This window comes from Grus americana, chromosome 1 (genome assembly GCF_028858705.1).
Source record: "Grus americana isolate bGruAme1 chromosome 1, bGruAme1.mat, whole genome shotgun sequence".
In the NCBI taxonomy this organism is placed as follows: domain Eukaryota; kingdom Metazoa; phylum Chordata; class Aves; order Gruiformes; family Gruidae; genus Grus; species Grus americana.
This window is the reverse complement of record NC_072852.1, coordinates 63,117,405-63,144,170: the sequence shown is the minus strand read 5'-3', so window position 1 is coordinate 63,144,170 and position 26,766 is coordinate 63,117,405. Positions and strand designations below refer to the sequence as shown.

General features: G+C 35.7%; 1 protein-coding gene across 3 annotated transcripts; it reads right to left on the bottom strand.

Annotated features, from left to right (window-relative positions):
- Window positions 1–835: 835 nt before the first annotated feature.
- On the bottom strand, window positions 836–26,741 carry NUP37 (nucleoporin 37). 3 transcript variants are annotated; one of them, XM_054803361.1, is made up of 10 exons: window positions 26,673–26,741; window positions 25,136–25,355; window positions 22,770–22,894; window positions 21,714–21,786; window positions 15,579–15,673; window positions 5,936–6,026; window positions 3,260–3,441; window positions 2,711–2,761; window positions 2,239–2,332; window positions 836–1,391 (listed from the first exon to the last, which is right to left on the bottom strand). In XM_054803361.1, exons 2-10 carry the CDS (start codon window positions 25,289–25,291, stop codon window positions 1,278–1,280), a joined length of 981 nt encoding a protein of 326 aa, XP_054659336.1. In that variant the 5' UTR covers window positions 25,292–25,355; window positions 26,673–26,741; the 3' UTR covers window positions 836–1,277. The 3 variants fall into 3 exon arrangements, with proteins under 3 accessions (XP_054659336.1, XP_054659346.1, XP_054659354.1); XM_054803371.1 differs by having other exon boundaries at window positions 26,696–26,724; XM_054803379.1 differs by having other exon boundaries at window positions 26,656–26,677.
- Window positions 26,742–26,766: the final 25 nt, after the last annotated feature.

Genomic DNA, 26,766 nt, shown 5'->3' with positions numbered 1-26,766 from the left:
TGCTTATTCTCACTGTGAAAGTTTCACCTGTACGCTGGTGCATCGTTTATGTGGGTTCTGCATCACATAGCCAGCCTTCTGGAGGGAAATAACAATTTAAAACACAAATAATACATTTCACCTACGCTCACCTGTAATGAATAGGGAGATTTCCACAGAACACAGGGCAAGTTCAAACAGCAGTGAGCAGCTGGAGGCCTCCCATGAAAGAAATCTTGTCGCACAAGCTACCGCACAGCAGCAAGAGGAAGGTGGGGCCTGGCTAATTCATATCTGTTAACTGAAAGCTGAAGCAGTGGAAATTCCATCAGCATGATAGGAAGAAGCAGTCTGAAATTTTTAAAAGGTGACTGTAATCTCACTTTTTGCTGTCCCAATTCTTAATTGGTTGTATGTGTCCAGCATAAATAGGGACAAACAAATATTTTAAAATTTCACTACTGCTAATAAGGATGGCTATGATGCTGCAAGGACCTGTTACACTAGCTGAACATTTTGGTATCACTTCACTTGCAAAAGCATGCAGAAAGCATACTGAAGACAGGAGTTGTCTCTGTCTTTGACTCTTTCCTCTTTTATTTCATTTCTGGGCCTTGTATGGGAGGGGCAAGAAACATATGCTTCTGGAAAGGAGAATGTCTTTGATTTTCCTGTGAAAAGCTGGAAGTAAAAGGCTGTAAACAGAAAAAACCCACACACTGTTTGGCATACTTGAAGTAAATCCCCCTGTCACCTTAAGAGAAATAATACTTCTGAAAATGATCATTCTGATTATACCATTAGATTCACTGTTAGTGGAAACTAGTTTATTCAGCAAATACACTCACAGACAACATTTTGTAACAGTACGTAATTGCATTTCTTTCTTATAAGATAGCGATGGTCAGGAAAGTTAATACAGAGACAGGTGTTCTTTCTGTCTGGAATTTCAAAGTATTTGAACTGTGTTAACTGAGCGAGATTGCCAGACTGAGATGCTGGATACAAAATTTCTTAAAAAAAACACTTTTAAAAATTCATTTCACTCCAAATACCGTGTTAAAATAGGGTACATTTTATTTTAAGGGAAGTAACCAAGTATCAGATGTATGCTAACCGATTTTACAAAAGCTCTTGTATTTGCAAGCTAAAAATCAAACACAAATGTTTCAAGTTTTACTTGTTCCTTTTTTATGTTCTCCAAGTGAATAAATACCAGTACAAAGAGTAAATACCTTTGTTTTACTAGAGAAGAGACATTATGCTGTACAGTTTCATACTGAAGCCAAATGCTTATTTTACATTTCAGTTACCCAGAAGAAAATTTTATGATCTCCTCCAACTGCACATAATGGAAGAGTTCTGTGCCATGTCAAACCAGATCCCACAGCTGCAGTGCCTGTAAGAATGGGCTTTAAAAAGAAAAAAAGAGAGAACACTATCAATACAACTTACCGTAGAAATGATTTCTGTACCACATATACCAAGTTGCATAGACCAATAAGCACCATAGATGTAGTACTCCTTAACAAATACAGTAAAAATATAGTAGATATCCAACTGAAAAATCTGATTATCTGCTACTTAATTTCAGTAGTTAGTTACTACATTTAAGTAAGAGTCAGCACAATATTCCACGATAACAAATTATTTCAACTATTTTCATTATTATTATTATTATTATTTCAAAGGCAATCTTTCAAGCTTAGAAACCTTTTTTTAATGAAATCACTTCCTGTTATTTAAGCGTACTCACAACTAGTATACTTAGAGGTAATATTTTTACTGTAAGCATTACAAATGTATACTAACTCCAGCAAAGCCAAAATATTTCCTATGCTTTATGTTCATTCTATCTGGATATATTTTCATTAATGATTTAAAACATAATTAGCTCAAACCTGTAAAATACACAACCAACTGTTTTTAGCCTCTTTAGAATTAGAAATACTGAAAAAATTATTAAGTAACAGGTGAAATGTGTTTTTCTTTGCCATAGTACCAATACAGCAAAGCACTGATAAGGGAAAGCAAAATAAAACATATAGATCAATCAGTTTTTAAAATAGCGGGAGGTGTGGTGTGATTTTTTTTTTTTCCCCCTTAGCATGGATGACACAAACCAAAATAAAATAGGTAGACCAAGCAGCATTTCTGGATGGTTTGGGATAGTTTTTAATTGTAGTTTTTAACTATTTATGAGCCTGATTTGAAGAGAACAGATGCAATTCCAGACAAAAGCTGAACTCAGAAATTTACCTGGGGATGTCCTAAATGATGAACAAGCAGCTGAGTAGTTGTCTTTCCTGGGTATCCAGTGGTTGCAAACAGATTTTCATTCACTCGGGACCACCTATGAATAAAATGAACGTACTTTTCAAATATCCCTATCAGACTATCAGAAGCGCACACAAAGGGGGGTTCTCTCCCTTGTGGTTAACACGTGAAGCTGTCAGATATTCCACAAACACCAGAGAAATAAATTCAGAGAAACAGCCTGTAAATGATTCACCACCTGCAGCCCCATATGAATGTTGTAAAACCAAAAAAAACATGGGAATGTTACACATATATACTAAATGTCTGTCATTCACAAATTGCACAAAGTTTATAGACCAGGTTCCCCTACACATCATTTAAGTGAGAGACAACCAAATCCCTAACTCACAACTGCTTGCATATACATAGATTTATATAGACAAAACCCACAGAACAGAGACAACACTTGTACCTGAATAATCTGGCTCGATCAACATGGACGGGTCTCTTATCCTGTGGATAACTAAAACAGATATTCAGAGTAAAAAACCTGTTCTGCAACAACTACAGCTCATACTGTAAGCACCAAAAGCATGTATCATTTAAACAGAGAAAGGAACACATTGTCTGCTCTCTGTGAATAAGCTGAGGGAAAACCAGAGCATTCCTGCAGCTTGCATCTCAATTTGGGATAGGAAAACTGAAGTAGTTATCCAGTTTATTATGGTTCAATAATTATGTATTTATGACGGAATTAAATTTTAACAAACACATAGAACTTACAGTGAGAGGTAAACAGTAGTGCTGTCTCAAATGGACAATGTTATTTTTAACCGATAAATATCGATAGATAAAGATGAAACAAAGAATGCCAGGGAATGATCTCTATTGATTTCATAATTCCTAATGAATGTTCATTTATTTACTGAATAGGTGATATAATACATATTAGCAAAGTAGCCACATCTCTTCAACTACTGCTTAAGAAGAAAATAAAGAAAGCTCTCATGTATAAAAATACCTGGAGCGACTAATATCCCAGATTAGCCAATCACTTCCAGCAACTGCTCCAATTTTGAGAGTATTTTTTAAACACCAGTCTGCGGACATCAGCGGCGTTTGTTCACACTCTAGGGAGAGAATGGCCTGCTGTGTAATTAGATCATAGAATCGTATTGTTCCATTTCTCTCTGCTACCATCAGCTGTTAAAAGAAATTAACAGAACATTGTAAACTTAGCACATAATCAATCTTAATAGTTTTATCAGTACTGTTTAATATCTTCATCAATGACATAGTGGGATTGAGTGCACCCTCAGCAAGTTTGAAGATGACACCAAGCTGAGCAGTGGAGTTGACATGGCTGAGGGAGGGGATGCCATCCAGAGGGACCTGGACAAGCTCGAGAAGTGGGCCCATCTGAACCTCATGAGGTGCAAAAAGGCCAAGTGCAAGGTCCTGCACATGGGTTGGCGCAATCCCAAGCACTAATACAAGCTGGGTGAAGGATGGATTGAGAGCAGCCCTGAGGAGAAGGACCTGGAGGTGTTGGTGGACGAGAAGCTAAACATGATCTGGCAATGTGCACTTACGGCCCAGAAGGACAACTGTATGCTGGGCTGCATCAAAAGCAGAGTGACCAGCAGGTCTCAGGGAGGTGATTTCTGCCCCTCTACTCTGCTCTCCTGAGACCCCACCTGGAGTACTGCGTCCAGCTCTGGGGTCCTTAGCATAGGAAAGACCTGGACCTGTTGGAGCGAGTCCAGAGGAGGGCCACGAAGATGATCAGAGGGCTGGAGCACCTCTCCTCTGAGGACAGACTGAGAGAGTTGGGGTTGTTCAGCCTGGAGAAGAGAAGGCTCCGGGGAGATCTAATTGTGGCCTTTCAATACTTAAAGGGGGCTCATTGCAGGGGGGGTTCGACTAGATGACCTTTAAAGGTCCCTTCCAACCTAAACCATTCTATGATTCTACTCTATAACAAACCTAGCATACTTTCAAGCAAATATTAATATTAAAATAGGTACAATTTTTGACTTTGTAACATTCTCCTGAACACTCTTCCACCAATAAATAAAAAGTACTTTAATCTATACTACTGACACATTGTTATACATAGTGATTAAATGATTTTATCTCTCTCTATATCTTTCAATATCTATGTATATAATTTTGGCACCAGTGTTTAACCACAGATGCACTCTGCTTTTAGAATTGTAAAGCAAAAAGTTATTCTTTTAAAATTAAAAAGTTCCTGTTCTGACTACAAGGAACTGACAGACATAGTGCTCTACAAGGAAACAAGAGTATTGATCGGTGTAACTGCAGAATCTGGATTCAGGCTTACTGAACTTTTATACCATCTCTTGCTTCATCCTGTAATAGTTTGCAACAGATTTTATCTAAACTTTTTCTATTAAAGTAATACATTCAAGTGGTTGTTTATTAAGCATTGTAGAAAGAGCTTTCTGATTAAATGATGAAAAAAGCTTTTCTCCATGATGAGACGATGGTTCTCAGACAGTCAAGAACAATAATTGAGGAAGGCAAAGAAGCATTAAAAACAATACTCCAATGACATACAAGTTTAGAAAGAGCAAGGTGTCACCAAAACATGCTCTTCTGCAAACTAAAGGACATGGTGCAGTAAGCATTTTGATGTGCAGTAAGCTCTTCAGTAACCATCAGTCTGTCAAGTTTTACTAGCTTTTTGAAGGGTTTTTTTCTTTAAAAAAAATAAAAATCCTGTGCCTACTCTTTGATAAGGGTCAAAGAAAAGACAAGCTAGTATGTAAGATTGGTGTAATATTGCAATCTTTTTTGGCTAATCTAGTAATTTTGTTGTGCTAACAAAGTTGCCCAGTAGCAAAAAGTAGCAAACACATTCAATTGTGATACCACCTGAATCAACAGTTTACCCAGTTTTCTTAGTAAGGACCGGATATTGATACTGGTGAACAGTGTAGAAAGAATAGAAATTCTTCCTCCCTATTGCTATGTAAATATTTTGATACCTTATTTGACTGCTTTTCTCTGTTTTAAGTGTGTGTTTATATGGTAATCTGAACAACTATTTGTAGCTGCTTAAGGCAGTTATTGATTGGCACAACATGAATAATAAATCCAAGATTGCAAGGACTAAACCATTAATGAAGCTGAATATTTTGGTATGTATCAGCTGATTAATCCTCCCCCAGTATAATAAACAGATAAGTATAAAATCATGGTTTATTGATTTGTTTTGATTTCTCAGCACATATTTCATATATTCCAAGCAAGAACAACAACAAAAAAAATCCCTTGCTAACTTCAAACAGATCCTTTTCAAAACTTGGCATGCTTTCTAAGAGTCTATGTTATTGGTGAACCATGTTACCATGACTGAGAAACACTTGAACTTTTCTCTGGTAACTGTAAGTTAATATGCAATCAGCAGAATAGTTATCAACAGCAATTGATGTATGTAGTCAAGAAGGAATATTTCTGATGGGAGGAGTGAGGGACTGAGGCTAAAATGACGAGAATGAGAATTCATTTCCAGTGACTTCACAATAGCAGATCCAATCAATATGCAGTTACAATGTACGCTAGCTCCCCAAACTTCAATCTTACTACAGCATCAAAAATTCATAGTTTAGATAAGTCCACCCTCCTGTTATTTTAAAGGTAGTGAGGATGAAGAGCTGGAAAACACAACCTTAAAAGCCTCCTCGGGATGCCAGCAAACACTCATTCCAGGAGAACGTAAAACAAAATGGGCCTTCTCATTTCCTTCCAAATCCCAGACCCTAAAGAAAAAAGAAAAAAAGAAAAATAAAGGCAAAGTATTAAGATATTTATTGGCATTTGACTGCAAATACATTAACTTTCAGTACCTCAATACATTCACAAAGGAAGTGACCAAATGAAATAGTGTTTATGCTTTATCACTTCAAGAAGTCAGTAAAAGCAGTCAGTCCTGAAGATAATGTATTTTAACATTGTTAAAGGGTGATATCCAAATAATTTGACAAGTTTAGTTGTCTAGACATGAAATCTAGATAGTACATTCCCACTTTATTCGTAAATGAACACTACAGCCTTTGTACTATACCAAAAATAACAGTGAGACAAAGCAGGAAGGTCAGTGTTGATCTAGCTGATACAAGCAACCTAGAGTGAAGTACCAAGCATCTTAAATCATCCATATTACCATGTAAAGGATAAGACCATGCACTAAAGTATTTTGCTTGTCTAATATATGAATTTCCATTTTTTTCCTGGTAAGACAAGATTAAGTAATAGAAATGCAAGAAACTAAAAATGAAGCTAAGGCAAACAAAAGGATCTATGGCAGAGGTAACACTAACCCATAAAGGGTCTTGGCAAGCTTTCAACAAATAAATCACATGTGCCAGTATAATCTTTTCCTTTAGAAGCGCCTACAGTACATATCAAGGAGTTAAAAATAAAATAAAAAAAATCATCAACAATATTTGGTCAATATGGATTGACAGGGAAGCATATGCTGAAACACCAAAACTAGGTTAGGTGATGAGTGAGTTTTCTTTGGACGCATTTGATGTGAGCGTTAATGAGCCACGAAGCTACTTCATTTATGAAATGCAACAAACCCCAAACCGAGCCTATTTTACCTCAGAGCCACTGCTGAACTGCCTCTTCTCCTACAAAATCAGTAGCTCAGTTGTAAGACAAAGACATCACAGTTGTGAACATCAGTCTGAACCACAACGCTGCATACTATTTATATGCATTTTCACACCGAAACATACACATATATCCTTCCTCCCTGACATGCAAAACCTTAGAAACAGCCAATTTTTTAAGTAGTGTTCTGCTCAGTCTTTTGAGTTAGATGAGTGGCTACATACTATTATTGTTTATTCTAGAGGATTTTTGCTGACTTCCTCCAGACTTTTTCAGTTTATATCTCACCAGGGTGCTTAGAGCCTTATATTTAAGAGATTTCAAAAAACTCTTAAATAATACATCATAAGTCTAGACAAAATATATGGGAATAAAGTAAATATATTTAATGAACAATGTTGTTTTCTTATGCCAAACCACAACAGATCAAATATTTGTTTTCCCTGTAGAAAACACAGGGTCTCTAATCTTGAAGGATCAGTGTCCTTATTAAAAAAAAGTCAAAACAAAAACCTGACAACCGTTTAAAAAATGAAATATCTACTTGATTAGGTAATTTAGAAACATACAATACTTTCTTCTACTGCCAAAAATTTTGCCTTGTAGATTTGTCCAAGTCAAATCAACACTTTCCATGTGTATTTACTGTGCAGGGAGAAAATTATGATATAACAGAAGATGGTGAATCATTCTGGCCAGAGAAGCATGCCATCATGTTTCCTTCCCTGAAGTGAGTGAGGTTATTAGGTGTTGAGACAGAAATTTATGCTTTCTACCTCCCTAACTTTGTTATTTATAAAATGCCAAACTTGTATCTCTTACTCTGTAGGAATGGTAAGATTGTTAGTGACAAACAATATAGGAGGGGGGAAAAAAGGGATAAACGCCCCTTATATTTTCTTCTTTCTTTATTGATAACAAAGATGGCATCGCTTAGTTTTGGAAAAAAAAAAACCCAGGCAATACATATCAAAATAGATCCTTGTCTGAACACATCAAGTCCATGCCGGTATGGAAGTTTACAATTACATATGTGTTCAATTAACTCTTTTCAATATTTCTTTGTGACTAACCCAAGTAAAAAATGTGCAAAGACCAAAAATTTAGCCAAACTGAATTTCAGTTACTCAATTACTCAGTAATCATAACCAAATCAGCTACAGATGCTAAAAAAACCCTCTAGTTTTGTCCACATTCCTATCATGTAAATCAATCCAAAAAGACTGAGCATTTTGTCTCCCATTCAAAGCCCTTGAAACTTTACTAATATTACCATGATTTTATACCAAACTAGCATCTACTTTTCTCCAAACATCCTTATTTTTTGTAACCCTGCAATGTGTTACCCTCTTACTTCTCCTCCTCCCCCCACCAACCATTGTTGCATAGACTCGTTATTGGGCTTGTGGTATTTTTTTATATTTAAAAAAAGCTTCCACAATAAATTTAAAGGAGAAAAGTTTGAATAATCACAGCTGAAATAAAGGCCAAAGTTTGAATAATGGAAAGCCTCAAAAATAATATGTAATCTGCTCAGTAAATTCATTATTTTTTAAAGTAACTAAGGACTGAGAAATTATATGCTGCAGTGCTCACAAAATTTAAACTAGCACAAAATATGGATAGTTGCAAATGCTGATAAGGAAACTCTTGAGATATTAGTACATTTCTCTTGTCACTCATCCTATGATTAAACAAACAAATGACAACTGCAGTAATCTCAAAGCACAAAGATATTCAAACTACGTTGGAACAACTATATTATATGTCGTATGTGTGAATATGGATAATGACGTGCTGCATATGTGCAATATTTTTATCACACAATGGACGTCTAATAAAGTTGGCACAGTATTCATTAGAACATCTGAAAACCTGTCCTGTGGCAATGGAGATGATCCTTATTTTATATACTAACTTGCTGAATAATTCTAACTAGAGAGCAAAACCAAATCTTACCTGAATTAAAAACATCATTTGCAATAGTAAAAGAACAAAACCATATTGCAACCTTCAGGCATTTCTCAAATCCCCAGAAGATGGAAGTAAAAAAGGGAATTCTTTCAATATAAGATTTCCCACGATTTTAGTGAGTGGCTGGGGGCTAGAACAAACCTTGACATCTGCTACCATTCCCAACCACAAAGCATGATCAACTATATTTGAACGATTACGCACAGATTACTGTCTGACCTAAATCTTAAAAACACCCAACATAGGTTTGGGTTTTTTTGTTTTTTAAAAATAAATAATATCTAACTTAAATACCCCTCGCTGATGTTCTCCATCAGACATATTCCATGTTTGAGGAAAATCCTATCACCCCTGAAAAGCCTAGAGGACTATGGACAAGGGACAGATTCCTGTTACCAAGATCACACAACAAAGGTAACAAGCAAAGTTGTTCCTTATAGAGCACAAGGAGTGAGGAGAGGAAGATCTCAGAAAAGGAAAATGGAAGTGCAGAGTTTAGTTAACACTGTGGAGAACACAACCAACACTGGCCTCGTCTCAGGTCTTCTGCCAACTCCATATGGAGGTGGTTATCAAAGACCCGAAGAGGTTACCAGGTAGGACATGAAAGAACAGAAGGCTGAATTGGAACTGTAGAAATCCCCTCTAGCTGTTCAGAAGAAAAGTGTAATATTAAAGATAACTTCTAGTAATTTATTTTATTTTACTGACAAAAGAAAGAACTTAAGTTTTTATGAATTAGGTAATACATTGCCCAACTAACAGTTCACTACTGCAGAATTAGGTAGCAGAACTCCCTATTCAGCACAGCGTGTGAAACAAGCCACGAAAATGGTTGCATGGGGAGAAAGGGGAAATTCATGTGTGCTGCCGAGCACTAGTTTACCAGGCACAGCCATCTTACACTGTCTCCTGACTCAGCATACAGGTTCCCGAATTTGTGCCTGTAGAACATTTCCTTCACTTATTTTTGATCCATGAAATAAAAGCCTTTTCATAGAGTAAATGTGTAAATACTCTTTCAGAAAGTTGACCCATGTTCACCATTTTCTTTTAGTGGTCAAAGGAAATGTCAATGTTATTAAAGAATTAGTAATTAGAATCTTTTGGATTTTGGCATTAAAATCCATGTTGCCTCTAGCTTCTTGTAGTATCTACTTGAATATGCAAGTATTCATCTATTTTTCACTCATAACTGTGGGATGTAATTCTGTTATCCCCTGCGATGTTGGTAGAGGTAGGAGAGGCAGGGGAGTTGCCCATGTACTATCTCAAGTGAGCTGACTGTTCTTTCCTAATAAGCATTTCAGAACATTCACACTCAGAAAGAAGTCCAAGAAACACACACTACTGCTACTACTGAAATACCCTTAAAGTTATCTAAAGCAAAGCCAGAGACTAAGCAGTATTCTTGAAAAAAATGTGAAGCTTCAGTTGTATCCTTTCAACCAAAAAAATATTAGATGTTAGAGTTATCAGCTTATTGCTTCCAACGTAGACATAAAACTAAATGCTTCTGTGGGATGGCTGTTAACTGAGAAACTCAACTACAATTCTGCCAATGAATTTCTAAAATACAAGACAACTGCTAAACATATCTGATGCAATGATTTCTATTTAGAACAATTTATAGGCTAGATTATGTTCTAGGACTGTGTGACCCTTAACATAAGTCATAATGTGTCACACAGGAAATAACTACCATTTCATCTGCATATTTTGAAGAGTTCCTAACCAAAGGCTTATTCATCCACACTTATGACCAGACTGAAATAAAGTTCCAAATATTTGATTTGCAAAGTGATTTTTAATTTTTTTTTTTTTTTTAAGCTGACTGGATACTCTAACAGGACACCAGTTAATACATAGTGATTGTGAAGTACAACAGAAGTTAATACTTGCATCGTGGCTGTAAAGTATAACAGAAATTGTGTACGACTACATTTGGGGCACATACAGGGATGTATACAAAAAGCGTGCAAAGACTAGACTTTTAAAAATAATCCAAGACTCCCCTTTATTTTCATCAATTACAATGCATAAGTAGCTTGGTAATTGTAATCAGCACACTTCAGAAAGGATAAATATTTTAGTATGACATTTCTTATATGAAGATACACTGTGGAATTTTATCACAACAGATGAAGATAGAACAACAGGAAATAAGATCTTTTAAAAGTTTTGGCAAAAATCCCTAATTGATTACAACAGGAATGGGAAGATGGAAATAAAATATAATTTTGGAGGCAGGAATAAGTGAGAATGGCAACTTTTCAATATAGCCAAAGACTGAAATATTTATTGAATTAACAAGGTAAGACTCAAGTGAAACAAGCACTGCCAACAGATTAAAGAGCATGAGACAAAAAAAAAACCAAACAAGAATTACCATTGGCTTTCCTTCATATTGTCTAGAGAAAGACCTACACAAAATAACTAAGGCATAAGAGTATCACATAAACAAATACACTACAGATTAAAAAACTCTAAAATCAGATGCAACACTACAATAAATTTTGAGACTCTAGTTAATTTTGTTTCCAGTGATATCAAACCTTTCCCCTGAATCTCCATCCAGGGAGCAAAACAAACCTTCTGATGGACTGGCATTTGTGGTATGTGCCACACAGAAGGCTGAATTTGACAGTGACTGATAAAAAAAGTTCACAAAGTCCTTCTCTATGAAGCAACATGAGCCACAGTATAGGTAACTGAACAGAACTCAGAAAGGCATCGAAGGGCAAGTATATTTACAGATAAAGTGGAAGGTAAGTCAACTGTACATTCTTTTCTATTATACACAAAGACAGGAAGATGATGTAATTTAAGGAATAATAAAAAAAAAAAAAAGAGAGAGGGAGGGAGAGGGATGGATGACTCCTTTTCAGCTTCTTAATATACAAACCCATCCAGCACTTGATGACCATAAGAAATTGCCATGCTGCCATTATTAAGGGCCTGACACTGTCCGCAATCTTTCAGTTCAGTATTAGGATGGAGTATGAGGTGGATATCAATCAGACTGAATTAACTTTTTAACAGTCAGAGGTTAATATTTAGCATGCATATGAGACTAGCAGGTTTTACCAGAATGGTATTTTGCATTAAATACTTCAAGAAACATCAGATAGTGTCAAAAACTACCAACAGTAGAGGGGTGCCTGTTAAGTTCGTGCTGTTTTCCAAACATTTCCTATGTTCTTTTTGCAGAGGCTTCATTAAGTATCAGAACAAAATGATTCATACATCTCAATCCCTGCAGCCTCCTACATTGTGTTTCCAAATCATAATGAAAAAGCCAGCTTTTTTTTTCTTTTCTTTTTTTTTTCTTAAGAATGGTGCAAAGAAAGTTGCACAAACAGTTCTCATTAGGAAAGTGGAACACATGTGTTCCTACACATAATGCAAAGAACTGTATATTGCTTTATAATTTTAAGGAATTAAATGAAGTATTCCTTGAAGCTATGATAAAAGTTAGTTTCTCATTTATTAAACATGCTCTTTTATGATATCAAGAAATGGACTAGGAAACTACATATAAATATTATATAGAATTTTGAAACTGATATGTGAAAGGTAGATCATGAAGAAAAAAACAACTAGATTTGAAGGAAAACAATTAGATTAAATCCAAGAGGTAATTTATCTTTCTGCCACGACCAATTTGGCTTTCAGCAGAAACATATAAATACCCTATATTTGATTTTTTTAATGTATACAAAAAAATATTTATTTTTACTTCAATCGTACTCAATGTTAGCACACGACTTATACATAAAACTGATTCAAATTTTTGTTTAATATAACAGTAGTTATTTTAGCTATTTCCTCTGCCAGTCTTTTACCATTTTCTTTAAATTTTGCAATCAAACTTTAAAAATATTTTTTTTTTTTAAGAAAGACTAAAGCAATTATGAAATGCATAAAGAAGTGAAATATAGGAAACTATCCTGCAAGTTCCTGAATATTAGTTTACTATATATTATAGTATAAAATAAGCCGAATTTGAAAATTACAATAGCCTGCCAAAGATAAAAATTAACTATATGCTTGTGAACAGCTTCATCCATCTTGTAACATAGCCATCCTTGGGACAAAACAAAGGAAGTAACATACGCTATTTAGGAGCCAGGATTTGAATTTTTCAATCAACTTTGCACATGCAATTTTATTTACAGGAATTTTGATCTTTAATATAAATACAGTTTGTGAGTAACTGCAACATGGTAGGTTTTAAGAGCCTTCCAAAGGTGTCTTCTTTCAGAAAAGCAATTCTTTTTAAGGTTGTATTAGTTTTGAGATTCTCAGTGCAGAGAAACATAAGATTCCTAAAGCATACAGCGTATTTACATACCAACACCTCTTCACTTGTCTATGAATGCACACAATACTTTTATTCACAACTACATAACATAGATAGCTACTGCAATTATTTTTATGCAAGAGTATTTTTAATTCAGCTGTACTTCACAGCTGGGAAAAAGTCATGTGTTGTGAGACCAACAAGGCCAACAAAGACTATGTGCAAGAAACAACAAGAACTCCTGAATGACATAGCAGCAATTTAAAGGTAAGAAGATTGAATATATCACCACAGCCTCTTCAACCAGTATCTGACTGTCTTTCAACCCAAATGATGGAACCCAGATCTCAGATACCACTGTTGCAGCAGCTTCTAGCAAGATTGTTCAGTGCACGAAAACTGAAAATTTGGGTTGAGATTTCTGCTAAACTTAGTACTGAGTACAAACCAGGGAAGATCTGGTTTGTATATATTCAGTACATACTGAGATATTGTATTAATACATTATTGAGATTTAAAAGCGGAACTCTAACAGAAAAATACCCAAATACTCAAAACTTCATGTTCTTGTACTAATTGTTCTAGAACTTTATTCCAAAGGTATTAACAGATGATGTATCCTGAGAACAATTTCAGGCTAGAAACTCAGTACAGACAGAAGAATTATTCCTCTTCTTACATTACCACTGAAGCAAATTACACAGTAAGTAAGGAATGATTTTACTAAGTCCCAGGGAATGCATTTTCCATTAGTTTTGAAAGTGTAACCTTTAAATTCAATAAAAAAGTCTTCATGCTCCACATGCATGAATGGAAAAAATAAGAACTCAAGTAGCCAAAAAAAATCCTACTTATTTCCCATGGCTTTTAACCAAAGGCTTTATGGTTTACTGCATAAAATGTCTTTCAGAGTTACTAAGTTGAAATCTTGATAGTACACATTAATTATATAATTTTTATTTCCTTTTAATTTAATATCAATTAGACTACTGGTTTTAAAATAGTTCTCTTTCATTCCAGGAACACTGAGCATTTCATAAAATAAACAAAAAAAGGCCACACATTCAAAAAGCTCTTTGCTGAATAAGCCAAATATTAGTTTAGATTTGATGAAGAAATCAAGGATAGGAAATAAATCAGAACAAGCTACAAATAAGTCATACATTTCTACTATTAATTCCTAATGATTTTGTTGGGAATATGGACAGGGTGTCTATGGAAAATCTGCCTACTGGTCAAAGTAGTATTTCTGTGTTCCCTAGGAGTTAAAATCATAGGCTTTTTAGATTTTTCAATTTATGTAAGACAGAGTAGCTCAACTAAAGCTACTAAACTCTGATTTATACCAGTGGATGATATACCCTTTAGAAAATCTTATACACAGAGTAATCATTCTAAGAGCTATTCCCTTTTCTCTTAGCAGGCAGAAGATGACTTAAGTGAAAACTGACTTTTCCTCCCACCCCGGGTACTACCTGGTCTTTTATATAGGAATTGATATGGTGGTAACTTCAAAGAGCAAATACATTATTCATATAATCAGAGAAAAAAACTAAACCAGCTCCTTAATTGAGACAAGTTTTGAATTATCACAGCTATTACAAGTCAAAGATGATGCTTTCTCAAGTTTCTTGCTGCTACTGCAATGACTTGCAAAGCCTGCATAACTGCCCTCCTGATCTCTCCAACTTAGAGCTGCACTGGAGGGATAAGAACAGCAGCTTGATAGCCTTATGTGCACCACTAGAAGAGGGGGATGAGGGACCTCTTAACAAGGAAAAACTTCTGTACTACAAAACCTTAACCAGCGTTTTTCAAAGTATTTAACTGTGTTTCCCTTTTACTTTCCAGTTACAAATAACTAAATACACGGGTTTGAAGCAGCTATAATCACGGTATTATGAGCTGCCAGTACCACTCTATTAGTATGGTACTGTCCTTAAGCTATGTAAGCCCACTTCCTAGTAAGGCTAATAAATTTGGGTAAGCGGACAAGTTCACATACATATACTAGTTTTAAACTTGACTCATCTGATGACAGAATGGATAGAGATGGTCTGTACAGTTCAGTGCTGAGCTATGGCATGTCTTCTCTGTTCTATTCCCATGCCGTTTATTCCTGTCCCAGCAGGGGAAATTATAGCATGCGCAATTCCAAGACAGAACAGTTTTCTTCACATTGTATCTAGTTAGTTCAAAATGTTGCTTCAAAAAAAACCCACCCAACCTACAAGTCACAACAAAAAGCCAGTCCACAACCTATTTAACAAGACTAGTCCACTTGTCTTGTTAGTGGACTATGAAGGCCCACTAAAAATAACTAAGTGCTTATTTATTTAAGCAAGCATATAAAGCATACATGCACAGAAAAAGCCAAACACTACTATTTCAGTAACGTTTTGAACAAAATGCATACCTGCAGGTGTGATCATCACTTACACTTGCAACTTCTTGACCTTCTTTGGGAGCAAACACCAGATCATTAATGTAATCTGAGTGGCCATCAAATGTCTGTCAACCAGAAAAAAGAAACACTTTTACCTTAGAGCTGACGGTGCCATCAGTCCACAATGTATTTAATAGACCCACTAAAGGAAAAATGTATGAGTGTTAAAGCTATCATTTTTTATGGAAGGTAAAAAAAAAGTATTTATCAATAACTGGAGTTCTTTGAAATATCTAATTCAGGTGTAGATTCATACTGTAGGTGAAAAGACCCTCCCACTATTCCTTGTAGTTACCACAGAGCTCAGCTTGATACTCTTGCTTGACACCTGATACTCTTCCTTTCGACCACTGAATTTTGAAGGTAGAAGATAATAAATCTCAGAAAGAAAGAGGAAAATTAGCAGGAAGTAAATGTATGTGTGATCTGCATATCTTAAAGAACTCATTACTGGTAACTCTTATCTCTGAATAGTAATTCTTATTAGGGGTTCCTGCAAGTAGCAAGAGCTTTCTTTTCCTGAATGAGCAATAAACCAGCCATTTGTCCAGTATATGCCCTTTTCCAAGCAGTCAGCACACAAATTACCTAAAAGGATATGTACCACTAAAGATAGTGGACCAAAGGGCTACCTTTAGAAAAAACAGTGAAAAAAACTCTCAGTGAAAGAAGACAATGCACACTGAATACTAAGAAAACCAACAATGAGGAACAACAGTACAACCAAAACCAAGCAAGCCATACAACGCCTTAGCAATTAAGCACAATTTCTATTAAGCATTTGAGAAGAGACACAGTGCTTTGTGCTCTCTGCTTTATATGCTGTTGTGCTGAAGAAGAAAGAAAATGGGGTATAATGTCCACTCCTCTTTAACTATGAATTAATAGATCATCCATTCTCAAATAATAGGATATGAGCACTTATGGTGTAAATGTACATGTGAACTGTCACTCAAAAGCGAACATTTACAGTTGTATCAGAAAGCACGAAGTCATTTCAAAGGGAACCTTGTTACTGTGTAACTATTCTCACCTGAAGCTTCCTAATCATGGCATTTTTATTTCAAAGTATTGAGAATAATTTATCTGTAACAAAAACCAACTTAGCAGCATAGCTTTTCTGAATAAAAGCAAAATGCCAGTTTCAGAAAAATTAAAAGTTAGATAATATTTTGAAGGCTTTTCAGCTATCTCGGCCATAATATCAAGACATTTTTTTCTCGATTCTATTACGTGTTTTGTATTTACCTACAGACATCAGTAATCTTTTCAGGTTTACTGTATCCTCAAAAACCTAAGTGAAAGAACTTACACACATTTAGCATTAAGCAAGCATACAAAACTCATCTCATTTAGGGTCTAGTCAAAGTTTAAAGTACGTTCAAGTTCATTCACATGGTGGCTAGGTATGAATAAATCATCTCTGGTGTCATTAGAAAATCTGTAGCTAGTTAAGGTATCAGTTTGGTCCATCTGAGGATTTCCATGTATTTTCTCTCATTAACTACATCTATGGTGTTTCTGACAGAAATCTCACTTAAAATTTTAAGTCAGGCAAATGTCCATGTGTAGATGTTGTATCTGTTATTGTTCCATCCTCTTTAGTCACACCGATTAAGTCTCAAGGCTGCTCTTGTTTTGTCCAGCAAGGTATCATAAAAAGCAGACAAAAATATTCTCTGGATAATAACATGACATGGTGAGATTGCAGAGGAAAACAAGGTCAAATGAAAACAACCAGTTCCACAGTTTTCTGAAAGGAAAACACACTATCTGTTCTCTGTAGCTATTCTGAAGAACAAACGCAGAACTGATAAAAAAAAAAGTATCTCTCAAGCATGCACAATAACTAAATCCCCCTCTCTAAAAATTTTATGAATGCCTCATCAATTCAATATAGAAACATTTTCAGCAGCCAAGTTAATTTTTTCCAATAGCTCATAATTTTATTAAAACCTAGTGGATTATACTAGAACGAATACATCCTAAGATGATGTTAAACTATTTAGACAGAAATGCCAAGTCTTTTGAAAATGTTCAGCATTCTGTATTCAAATATCCTGCCTCATTTTACTTCCACAGTTCTGATGAAATATGCTTTTTATTAAACAAAATTTGAAGCAGGAGAAGGAAGCCACAATTCATTTCCAAATGAAAACCTCAAAAAAAGAAAAAGATTTCATGAAGATCCATCAGTCATATTTTACCTTTTGTTTGTTGTTCTGGGCTTGATCCAACCCATAAATTTTGGATTAGCTGTGTTGACAAAGTAATGGAAAACTCAGTATGCTTCAAGTTCCTTGTTGATAATTACATCAAGACCGTTTTTCCACTGGGAAAACAGAGTAAGATTACTCCGTCTATCCCTCCAGAAGCAACACATACTAATTGTTTACTATAAAAGACAAAATGTTCAGAGATTACATTTTGATTGTAATCACATACTTCCTTCAGCTTTGTTTGCACATTTTGTACCTCTCCTGAAAATCCCATGTGTAAAGTGTGCACCATACAATGGATCAAAGTCTTCCCTGTGTTCTTCGTGAGTTCAACTTCAGGCTTATGAAATAGCTCTCCTGAGGTATCAATTCACTGTTACTAAGAAACCACTGTATGAAACTTTATTGAAAGCTAGCTTAGCATAGCTTATCAAGTACTTGCGAACATCTGAGATTTTGCAAATACTTTAAATCAGAGCTAAGTGTTACTTTTTTCTTGACAAGAAGGATATAGTGCAATGATCATCCAGGTATAAGAAATAAAGATGACTACCCAGGGATAGTATTTTCTACACTTTTTGTCAGAAAAAAACCCCAGAAGATAGTCTCCAAGACACCATTTTAACCAATATAAACACACTAGTCCGCATTCTTCCTGTTCATTAATGAGTTCCTCACTATTAGGTAAAAATATGTATTTTTAGTTGTTTTCTGATTATTTTCAACATTAGACCAAGCCTGGCCCAGTAACAACATGGATTTTTACTTTTTCCTCAGTCTCAGTACATCCTTAATGAAGTTATTAGACTGTTAATTCCAGTGACAGAGCTGGCATAAACAAAGCTAATAGCCTTACTGTTAAATTCAAGCCAGCACTTCTCATTTGTATTGCATAAGCACCAAACGATCTTCAGTCTTCTATAGCGTCAAAAACGAAGAAGCGTCCATGATATCTTCAGCTGACAAAAATCAAATTCTATGATCCTTCTGTCTACATTAGACACCAAGGAGCTTATTCATATCAACTGGAGCTGAATAATTAAAGCATTATAATTACTTCTTTCCTTCTGGAGCAAAATAACTTCTGTACTCCTAGTACTTACAGTGGTGGCTGTTCAGCCTAAATACCACACTCTTAACGTCCAACACCTGCTGTATTAATACTCTGTGGTCTCTATACTCACTACCTATCATAAAAAAATTATTCTAAGGTGTTATGCAATGAACATACTTTTGCCATAGAAGTTTATGACTGCAAGTCAGAGTGTTTTGTGTAGAAAGAAGTCCTAAGGGTAGATGAATCAGTTCTCCAATGAACCTTTTTTGTATGAAAAATAATTGCTATCTTCATGGAAATGTAAATGTGGCATTTCAAATTTATTTCTAGGCATCCAGTCAAAGCTACTGTGTAATAAATTCCCCTAAATTAGAAGTGCATGTTTTAAAGTGTCATTTGTGTTGGTCAGATACCAGAAAAAAAAATCTTGTCAGAACTGGGAAAACAATAACCCATCACAGAAATTCTATTCTGAAAAAGCAGCACTCAGCAGACTGTGCTACTGAGTTGCCCTCTTTGCTTCTCTGGTTGTAATATGTATTGATAATAAGCTAGAAAAGAATTATCTCACTGGGTATATTCAAAATTATTGTTATTTTAAAAGTGTGTTGCTTGTAATCTCATTCTAATTCAGTAATAAACAGCTTACTAGAATTCTTCATTAGAATAAACTTGCTTATTTGAACTCATATGTTAAAAGTTTAAGCTCATGCATTATCAAAGGTGTGCTTGTGTGAAGTTGTTATACTGATTGTTGCTCTGGAGCAATATGGCAGATCCCATTGGTAATTCCCAGTGTTAAGTCTGGGCTGTATCCCACATCAATGTGGAGAGTCTGAAAGCTGGTGTAGACATGAAGTCTACTCTGGAAGGTATGGAAGAGTAATTTTGCTAAGGACCAGATGATGTAGGGACAGGAAGAGGTATGTAAGTTATGAACTATCACAGCTGTCACATTCAATTTTTGGCAAAAACATGTAAAAATGTTGATCATTAATTAACACCCAATAAAAGTAATTAACAGCTTTCATATTTATTAAACTTGGAAAAAACCACTCATACATGACTTGAACCAGTGTTCACTGAAGTCAAGAGACTTCTCATTGATTTTAGCAGACAGTCCAGCAGGTCCTTTATTAATCCAAAATAAATTAAAAAATTAGAATTTAGATGCTGAATTTAGCTGAATAAAGCCTGTAGTACCAGGTTCATCCATGTGTTTGATTATTTCAACGTATTGACTATGCATCATCTACGCTGTAATCAACGATTCCATCCATTCTCTTCCTTCTGCATGCTTATGAACAGTTCTATAAATTTCTCAAATTGCAATAGGCATACATAATTAACAAGTAACTTTAAATTCTGCTAAAAAGTTAAAAGATTTAATTCACAAGTTAACATTAAAGCCTGTTGTCTGCAATATCATAAAACTGGCAGATATTATACAGATAACTTTAATAAGGAATGACAGACATCAACTCACAAGCAAACAGCATTAAGAACTTTTAGAACTATTTTGTCAGAAGTGCCACCCAAGTTGATTGTAACTATGTCGGTTATCCCACTGCCTGGGTGATACAGCCATATAAGATCACGAAACATGAAAGAAGGAAATTAAGGGTATGTGTATGTATGAAGTAACATAAAAAGTATTCTCTTTAAAGAAAAGATGTGCTGTTTTTTAGTAACATCCATCTTGACGTCTTATGCCGTGCCTTTATTCATTCCATTATCAGTATGGCCATATAAGTGACATCTGCAATTCACTTAGTTTCTGTATGACAAATATCATTGTCTTAGTAATACAAATTACCAAACCATAAATGAAAGTCTATTACTTTCTCCTTTATACTCAATATACAACTCTCACTAAAAGATGCATTATCATATTCCAAAGCACTAAAAAAGAAGGAACCCTCTCCCCCGATTTTTTAGTATTAATTAGCCTTGCTTATTTTTGCTGAGACCTCAACAAAACAAATTCAAACTGGTTAGCAGAAACATCTAATTAATATTAGTACCTGGTCATTATTTCAAAGGCAGAATTTTGGAGAATATGTACACATCCAAATGACACAGGAGTTGACACGTCTTGCAAACAAAAGAAATCTCCAGAAAACCAATCTTCAGTTTATAAAGTGAAGACAGCGTTTAGACCTGACTTCTTTTATATCACTGGTTTAAGAACACTACCATCTACACTGAAAGCAGAGGAAGTGAAATTGTATTTGAAGTAGACATTTCCTGTGTTTGTATCTTAGAAATTAAGAAGTGACAGCCTACAGAGATGTTTAGTGTACCTGTCTGGCATTATGTAGTAAATTCAGTATTCTTTCTTTAAATCTTCTACTGTTTGAAAGAGCTGAATTGCAACTTCCAGTTCCCCATGAAAGAGAAAGTACTAAATTTGCTTTTCTTATAGAGGAGTTCAATAACCAATACCACATAAAATTTTACAGGTCTGTATATGAAGGAACCTTATCCTATGTGGTACTTGAAATCCACCTGTAGAACATGCTGTTTCTGAGTATATTTTAGATGACCCATAAGCTTCTACTTGCTTTTCTTCAGTTTGGTTAAATTGTTACATAAATACTTTTAAATCAAAAGATCATATAGCTGATAATTACAGTTATTCCCACTTGAAAGACAGAAAGGTATATACAATACAATGGTTTTCCCTGAAGATGATGGATGTAGGATCTGTCACAGTGCAGTGTTCTATATCATACAATACAGTAAGCAAATTGGGACAGAAGGGCAGTTAAAGATTAGACTTCACTAAAGACTAAGTAATTTTTTAAAAATCAGCTTAGCTGCCCTTACCTTAAATTCATTCTTGTCCTGCAGGTCTGAAGTAAATAGCCTTAATTTCTTATCAGAAGCTGCAGTGCAAAACCTATACTCAAAAGACAAAGAAAAGCCCTTCAGTCAATTAACACTGCAATAGTTGATCTTTTATCATTTTCCCTTCAGTTTAAACCTGCAAAGTGACATGCAAAGGAAAATTCAGATTTTGAAAAAACCCAAAAGCTTCCGTCTTAACTCTTCTGCTTTGGCAACAGAGTTATAATTGGAATTTACCTATAAAATAATGTATATCAAGTGCCAGGAATACTTTTTCATGGAAAGAAATGCAAAACATTTTACAAAGCTAAATCTGAATCAACAATCAATTACCTGAAATATCTCTCATAACTGCCATTGAAACTTCCCTTGCGTGCAGAGCACAAAAAAGAACCCCCATTATCAGTGTTTTAAAATACCAAACCCACAAATTCATAAACCAATTTCTAAAATATTTTAAACAAAAGACTGTACAAAGATGCAGCAGTAAGCAACCATCATAATTTTGAAGAGGCTTAGAAGCTGTTGAGAACATTTTAATTCTTAAGTGCATATTTAATAGTTAACTATCTATCTAGATTTATACCCCAAAAGGTCTCACAAATAGCATCTGACCTACTCCTAAACATAACCCATACTATGCAGACCATTATAAATAGCTCTAAGAAGCAGGCCATTACAATAGTCTTATCCTTAGCAGAGTTCTTAAAGTAATTCCTTCTTCACAGATGTACAAAGAAAGAACTAACTACATTTTAGGTCCATTAAAATAATGAATAAGGAAAAAAGAAATATTTAGTGTTAGTTCACTGGGCAGGAGAGGTAAGGTGCATGAGAAGTAGAACACATACAAAAAAAGAACAAAAAAAGAACAACTAAGAATGAAAACGTTCTTCTACTGAAGTGTTCAGAGGCTTCGTCAGTGACTTCTAAGGAGTTAGATTTCATCCATAGCTTTAAACTTAGTCCAATATTAAGGAATTAGGGAAAACAGATAAGAGAGAAGGATTCATTTTACTCATTTATTATAAATACCTTATCTGGGGAGGTAAAGCATCAAGTCTAGTTTCTGGACTCCATGCTATGGCATCAACTCGGATTCCGTGATGAAATGTTCTTAGTGTCTTATACTGCATGCCTTCCACTTCCGCATCCTCCTCCTATAGAAATACCGTAGTTAGCTAATCCAGAACAACGTCCTGATGACTTCTAACAGTTCAGATTGACATGAAATTGAAAGGCTTTCAAAACTACATGTATCTGGGATCTTTTTAGATTGTAACACCCTCAAAGTTGAAACCTGGAATATAAAGAATTAACTTGAAATATGTAAGTACTTAAAAATACATGAAATGATTGCACTCTAAAGCCAGAGGCCAATGCAGAGGATAAAAATCAGAACTGAGCTACAAAGATGCTGACCCCGTTCTTTGTACAAGTAATATCTTCACAGATACAACTACGGCCACTTATAACAGCATGGTAAGTAAGTACACACTGCAATGAGAAGAAACAACAGAAACAAAAGCAAGCATGTTATTTAAGCTATCTTCTCTCCAAGTTGTTTTTCTGTGGAAAAATGCTAGCACTTCCAGAACAACATTCTTCAAACAGCAGGAGCTAGAAAGGTACCCTCTGTCATCTAACTTGACCAAAATTACTAACTTGTCTTTTCTTCCCAGTGGTGAGCACACTGGATGGTGGGAAAGATGAAACAAGTTTTGGGGTTTGGACTCAGTCAACCAGTTGACGTCTAAAAAACTTTAAAAAATTTCCAAAACATCTAATGGAGCACCTCAAAGGATATTTCTACAAAATTTTCTGTAATTCACAATTCTGCTTTAATGTAAACAACCCCTCTGTATGCCCTCTGCATAATGTAGAGGCTAGGAAGAAACTAGCTGAGAAAGCATGAAATTATCCAGAGTTTTTCAATGCTTCTTGCAGCAAGGAGCAAGAATAGCATTTTCTTCCCCTACTTTGAAATACTTAATGACTCCACATGTGAAAGGGAAGGGACAATATGAAAATTATAGAAAAGCTACCTTGTACCAGTGGTTGTCAAAACTTTAATTAGTCTCTTTTCAAGGCCTACACCAGAAACAAGATAGAGGGCAATACAGATGACAATAGGGTTTTGTGGTTAGTACTAGGTGCTTTTCAGAAAGTTTTGAACAGTAAGACTTTGGGAAATAACAATAATAAAAAGACCAGTTATGCTGTTATTCATATGAGATATGAATATATAAATATAAAAGTATAAAAATAATACTGTATAATAGAGAGGTGAGTTGAAGAAGAAAAGCATAAAAGTAGATTCCAAAGATAACAGTTGTCTCTTATTGACTTTCAAGCATCTAGGAAAAAAAAACCCTAATTAAAAAAATCTTATACAATATAAAAATATACAGTACACAGTATTTTACATTTCAAAATCCTTCATAATATGACTAAATAATTTCAAGACAACATATTTTACTGTTTCTAATAGTCTGTGAGAGAGCACCAATAAAAACAACTGGAAGCAAAAAGAAAGGTAATTATTTCTACAGTGTCTTTCTTAAAAGAAGTATCTATAAAATTAACACACACACTTTAGATGCAAAGTTGAAAGTAGTTGTAATCTTTGCTGGTTTGCAAGCTACCCGAAAGCTTTAGAAGATAATTTAACCTAAATAGTAAACATACATAGAACAAAATATGCAAATGCAAAAAAGGAGCCAATTACCCTGTGCTGATAAAGAACAATGTACAGCAAATATTAAGTCATATATTTGCAAAGTTGCACGCTTAAGTTCTCAAATAGCAGTCACCAACATTAGCAAGAGATACTCAGATGAGATTGCTCTTCCAGGAGAGCACTCCTGTTTTCTTTGCAGTCTATTCAGGGAGTGCAGTGATAGGATGAGAGGTAATGGTTTTAAATTGAAAGAGGGTAGGTTTAGATTAGATGTTAGGAAGAAATTCTTTACTGTGAGAGTGGTGAGGCACTGGAACAGGTTGCCCAGGGAGGTTGTGGATGCCCCCTCCCTCGAAGTGTTCAAGGCCAGGTTGGATGGGGCTTTGGGCAACCTGGTCTAGTGGAGGGTGTCCCTGCCCACGGCAGGGGGTTGGAACAGGATCATCTTTGAGGTCCCTTCCAACCCAAACCATTCTATGATTCTATTCAAAAGGAACTTTATGCCAACAGGATGTGTATTTTATATTTATACTTATTTTATGTATTTTCTTGAAGAACAAATATCCCAGACTTGTTAAGGTAATAAACAAGTAAAACCACCCCCTGATTACACGGGGAGGGGAGGAAACAGGAAAGTGATCACAGTCTTTGTGCAGTAGAGGTGCTGGCAAAGTAAGTTTCAGAAAGCAACTAATAAAAATCAACAGTAACACAAACTAACCTGAAATCTGCACGTCCCAACAACTACGTAATTACTGCCACCATATGCAATGAGGGAACATGCATCTCCACTATCAAATGGATTGAATTTTACCACATGCACATAATCTTCACAATCCACAGTGTAAGCAGTGTTTCTAGTAGAATCTTGCTTCATTTTCAGTGGACTAAATCAAGGTATCATGGATGTGATGTCTTATCCAGGATGAAAATCTACATTCCTACATAGAAAGTTTTAAAAAGTATGCAGAAAAAATGTAAAAGGTAGTTGTAGCACAACAAATCAAAATTTCCTGTAACATCATATTTAAGAACACAAAAGCTGCACTTAAGCTTATTAGTTTTATATGTAGCATGTAGTTTCATCAATCAAAAGATTAACTAACTTAACATATATTCAAAACTGTCTCTACGGATTTCAGCAATAACTGCAGATTTTGTGCTACTGTTGCCAACCCAACACCAAGACAAGAAATTTAGTAACTCTACACACCAAAAACGTGACATAGAGAATTTTAAAATTTTCAACTAAATGACAAGAAATTATACATTACTGCCTCCAAATCCGCTTTAAAGACTATGTGTCTTAACTAAAAGCAGAGTTGATCAAGGCTGCAAAACTGAAAACGAGAATATTGTCACACATAATATTCAAACACGATTTCATGATTTAAGCCACTCCAACTGCAGACAGAGCACCAATAGCTCTGTGTACCAAAGAACTTGTACCTTACTGTATTCAACCAATTTTCAAGAAAATCAGGTTCCTCTGCTAGAACAAAAGAGGCTGAGATACACATCTGATTTCAGAATCACTCCTTTTAGTCCCAGTACAGACTGGACACTAGTTTAAGCCTCCTTGGCAAATGAGACCTTTAATTACATACCACGTGGAAAAACAGCTTTAAATCTCAAGACCTTTGACAGATTTTGCTGTGTTAACGATGTGAAGGTTTCAGCATCCAAGTCTGAATATTTTGCTTGGGAGCCACCCAGGTTTGACACAGGCATCACTGAGACGCAAAGAGGCTCTCCATAGTTGCAATGTTTATTTATTAATTAATAACGACAAACCACCACATTAACATAAATACTTTAGCCCTACAGCTCGTACAGCTATGATCCTAAGGCCAAATGCAAATTTTAACTCTGTTCGTAGCTTTCTTCCTTTAAGGCTGCCCACCAACACAGGCCACCAGACTAGCTTTAAGTGAAAATACCAACAACCCTATTAGCTTCATTCCTTTAGGAAACACAATTCGGGCAACTGAGCCGTGTGGGTGCCCGTTACCTTCCCCCCCGCAACCTCCTACTCCCTCCTTTTCCCTTCAGGGCCCAGCTGCTACTCCCGAGTGAGGCTGCCAGAGGCTGTACCGGTCCCACCGCACTACCGGTCCTCAAGCAAGGGCGAGGACCAGGGCTCATCCGCACAGCGGCTAGGCCGGTCCGGCTCCTGGGTCTGACCGGGCGAAGCTCCGAGTTCCCCCTGCACCCCGGGACGGGACAGGACAGCCCCCCTACCCGCGCCTCACACGCACCTCGGCGGCCCCAAATCACCCACCAGCACCGCCTCTCCCGCCAAGAGCTAGCAGCACCTCCCACCCCAGGAGCTGCAACCCTCTGCTTCCGGGT

What these genes read in the sequence shown, in the direction of transcription:
- NUP37 (XM_054803361.1), bottom strand. Translation starts at nt 25,291, where the DNA reads ATGAAGCAAGATTCTACTAGAAACACTGCTTACACTGTGGATTGTGAA. An exon ending in AGTGATGATCACACCTGCAG is followed by an intron (nt 6,027 to 15,578) that starts GTATGCATTTTG and finishes TTTTTTCTTTAG; the next exon opens with GGTCTGGGATTTGGAAGGAA. An exon ending in ATCCCGAGGAGGCTTTTAAG is followed by an intron (nt 3,442 to 5,935) that starts GTTGTGTTTTCC and finishes TTCTTTTAACAG; the next exon opens with CTGATGGTAGCAGAGAGAAA.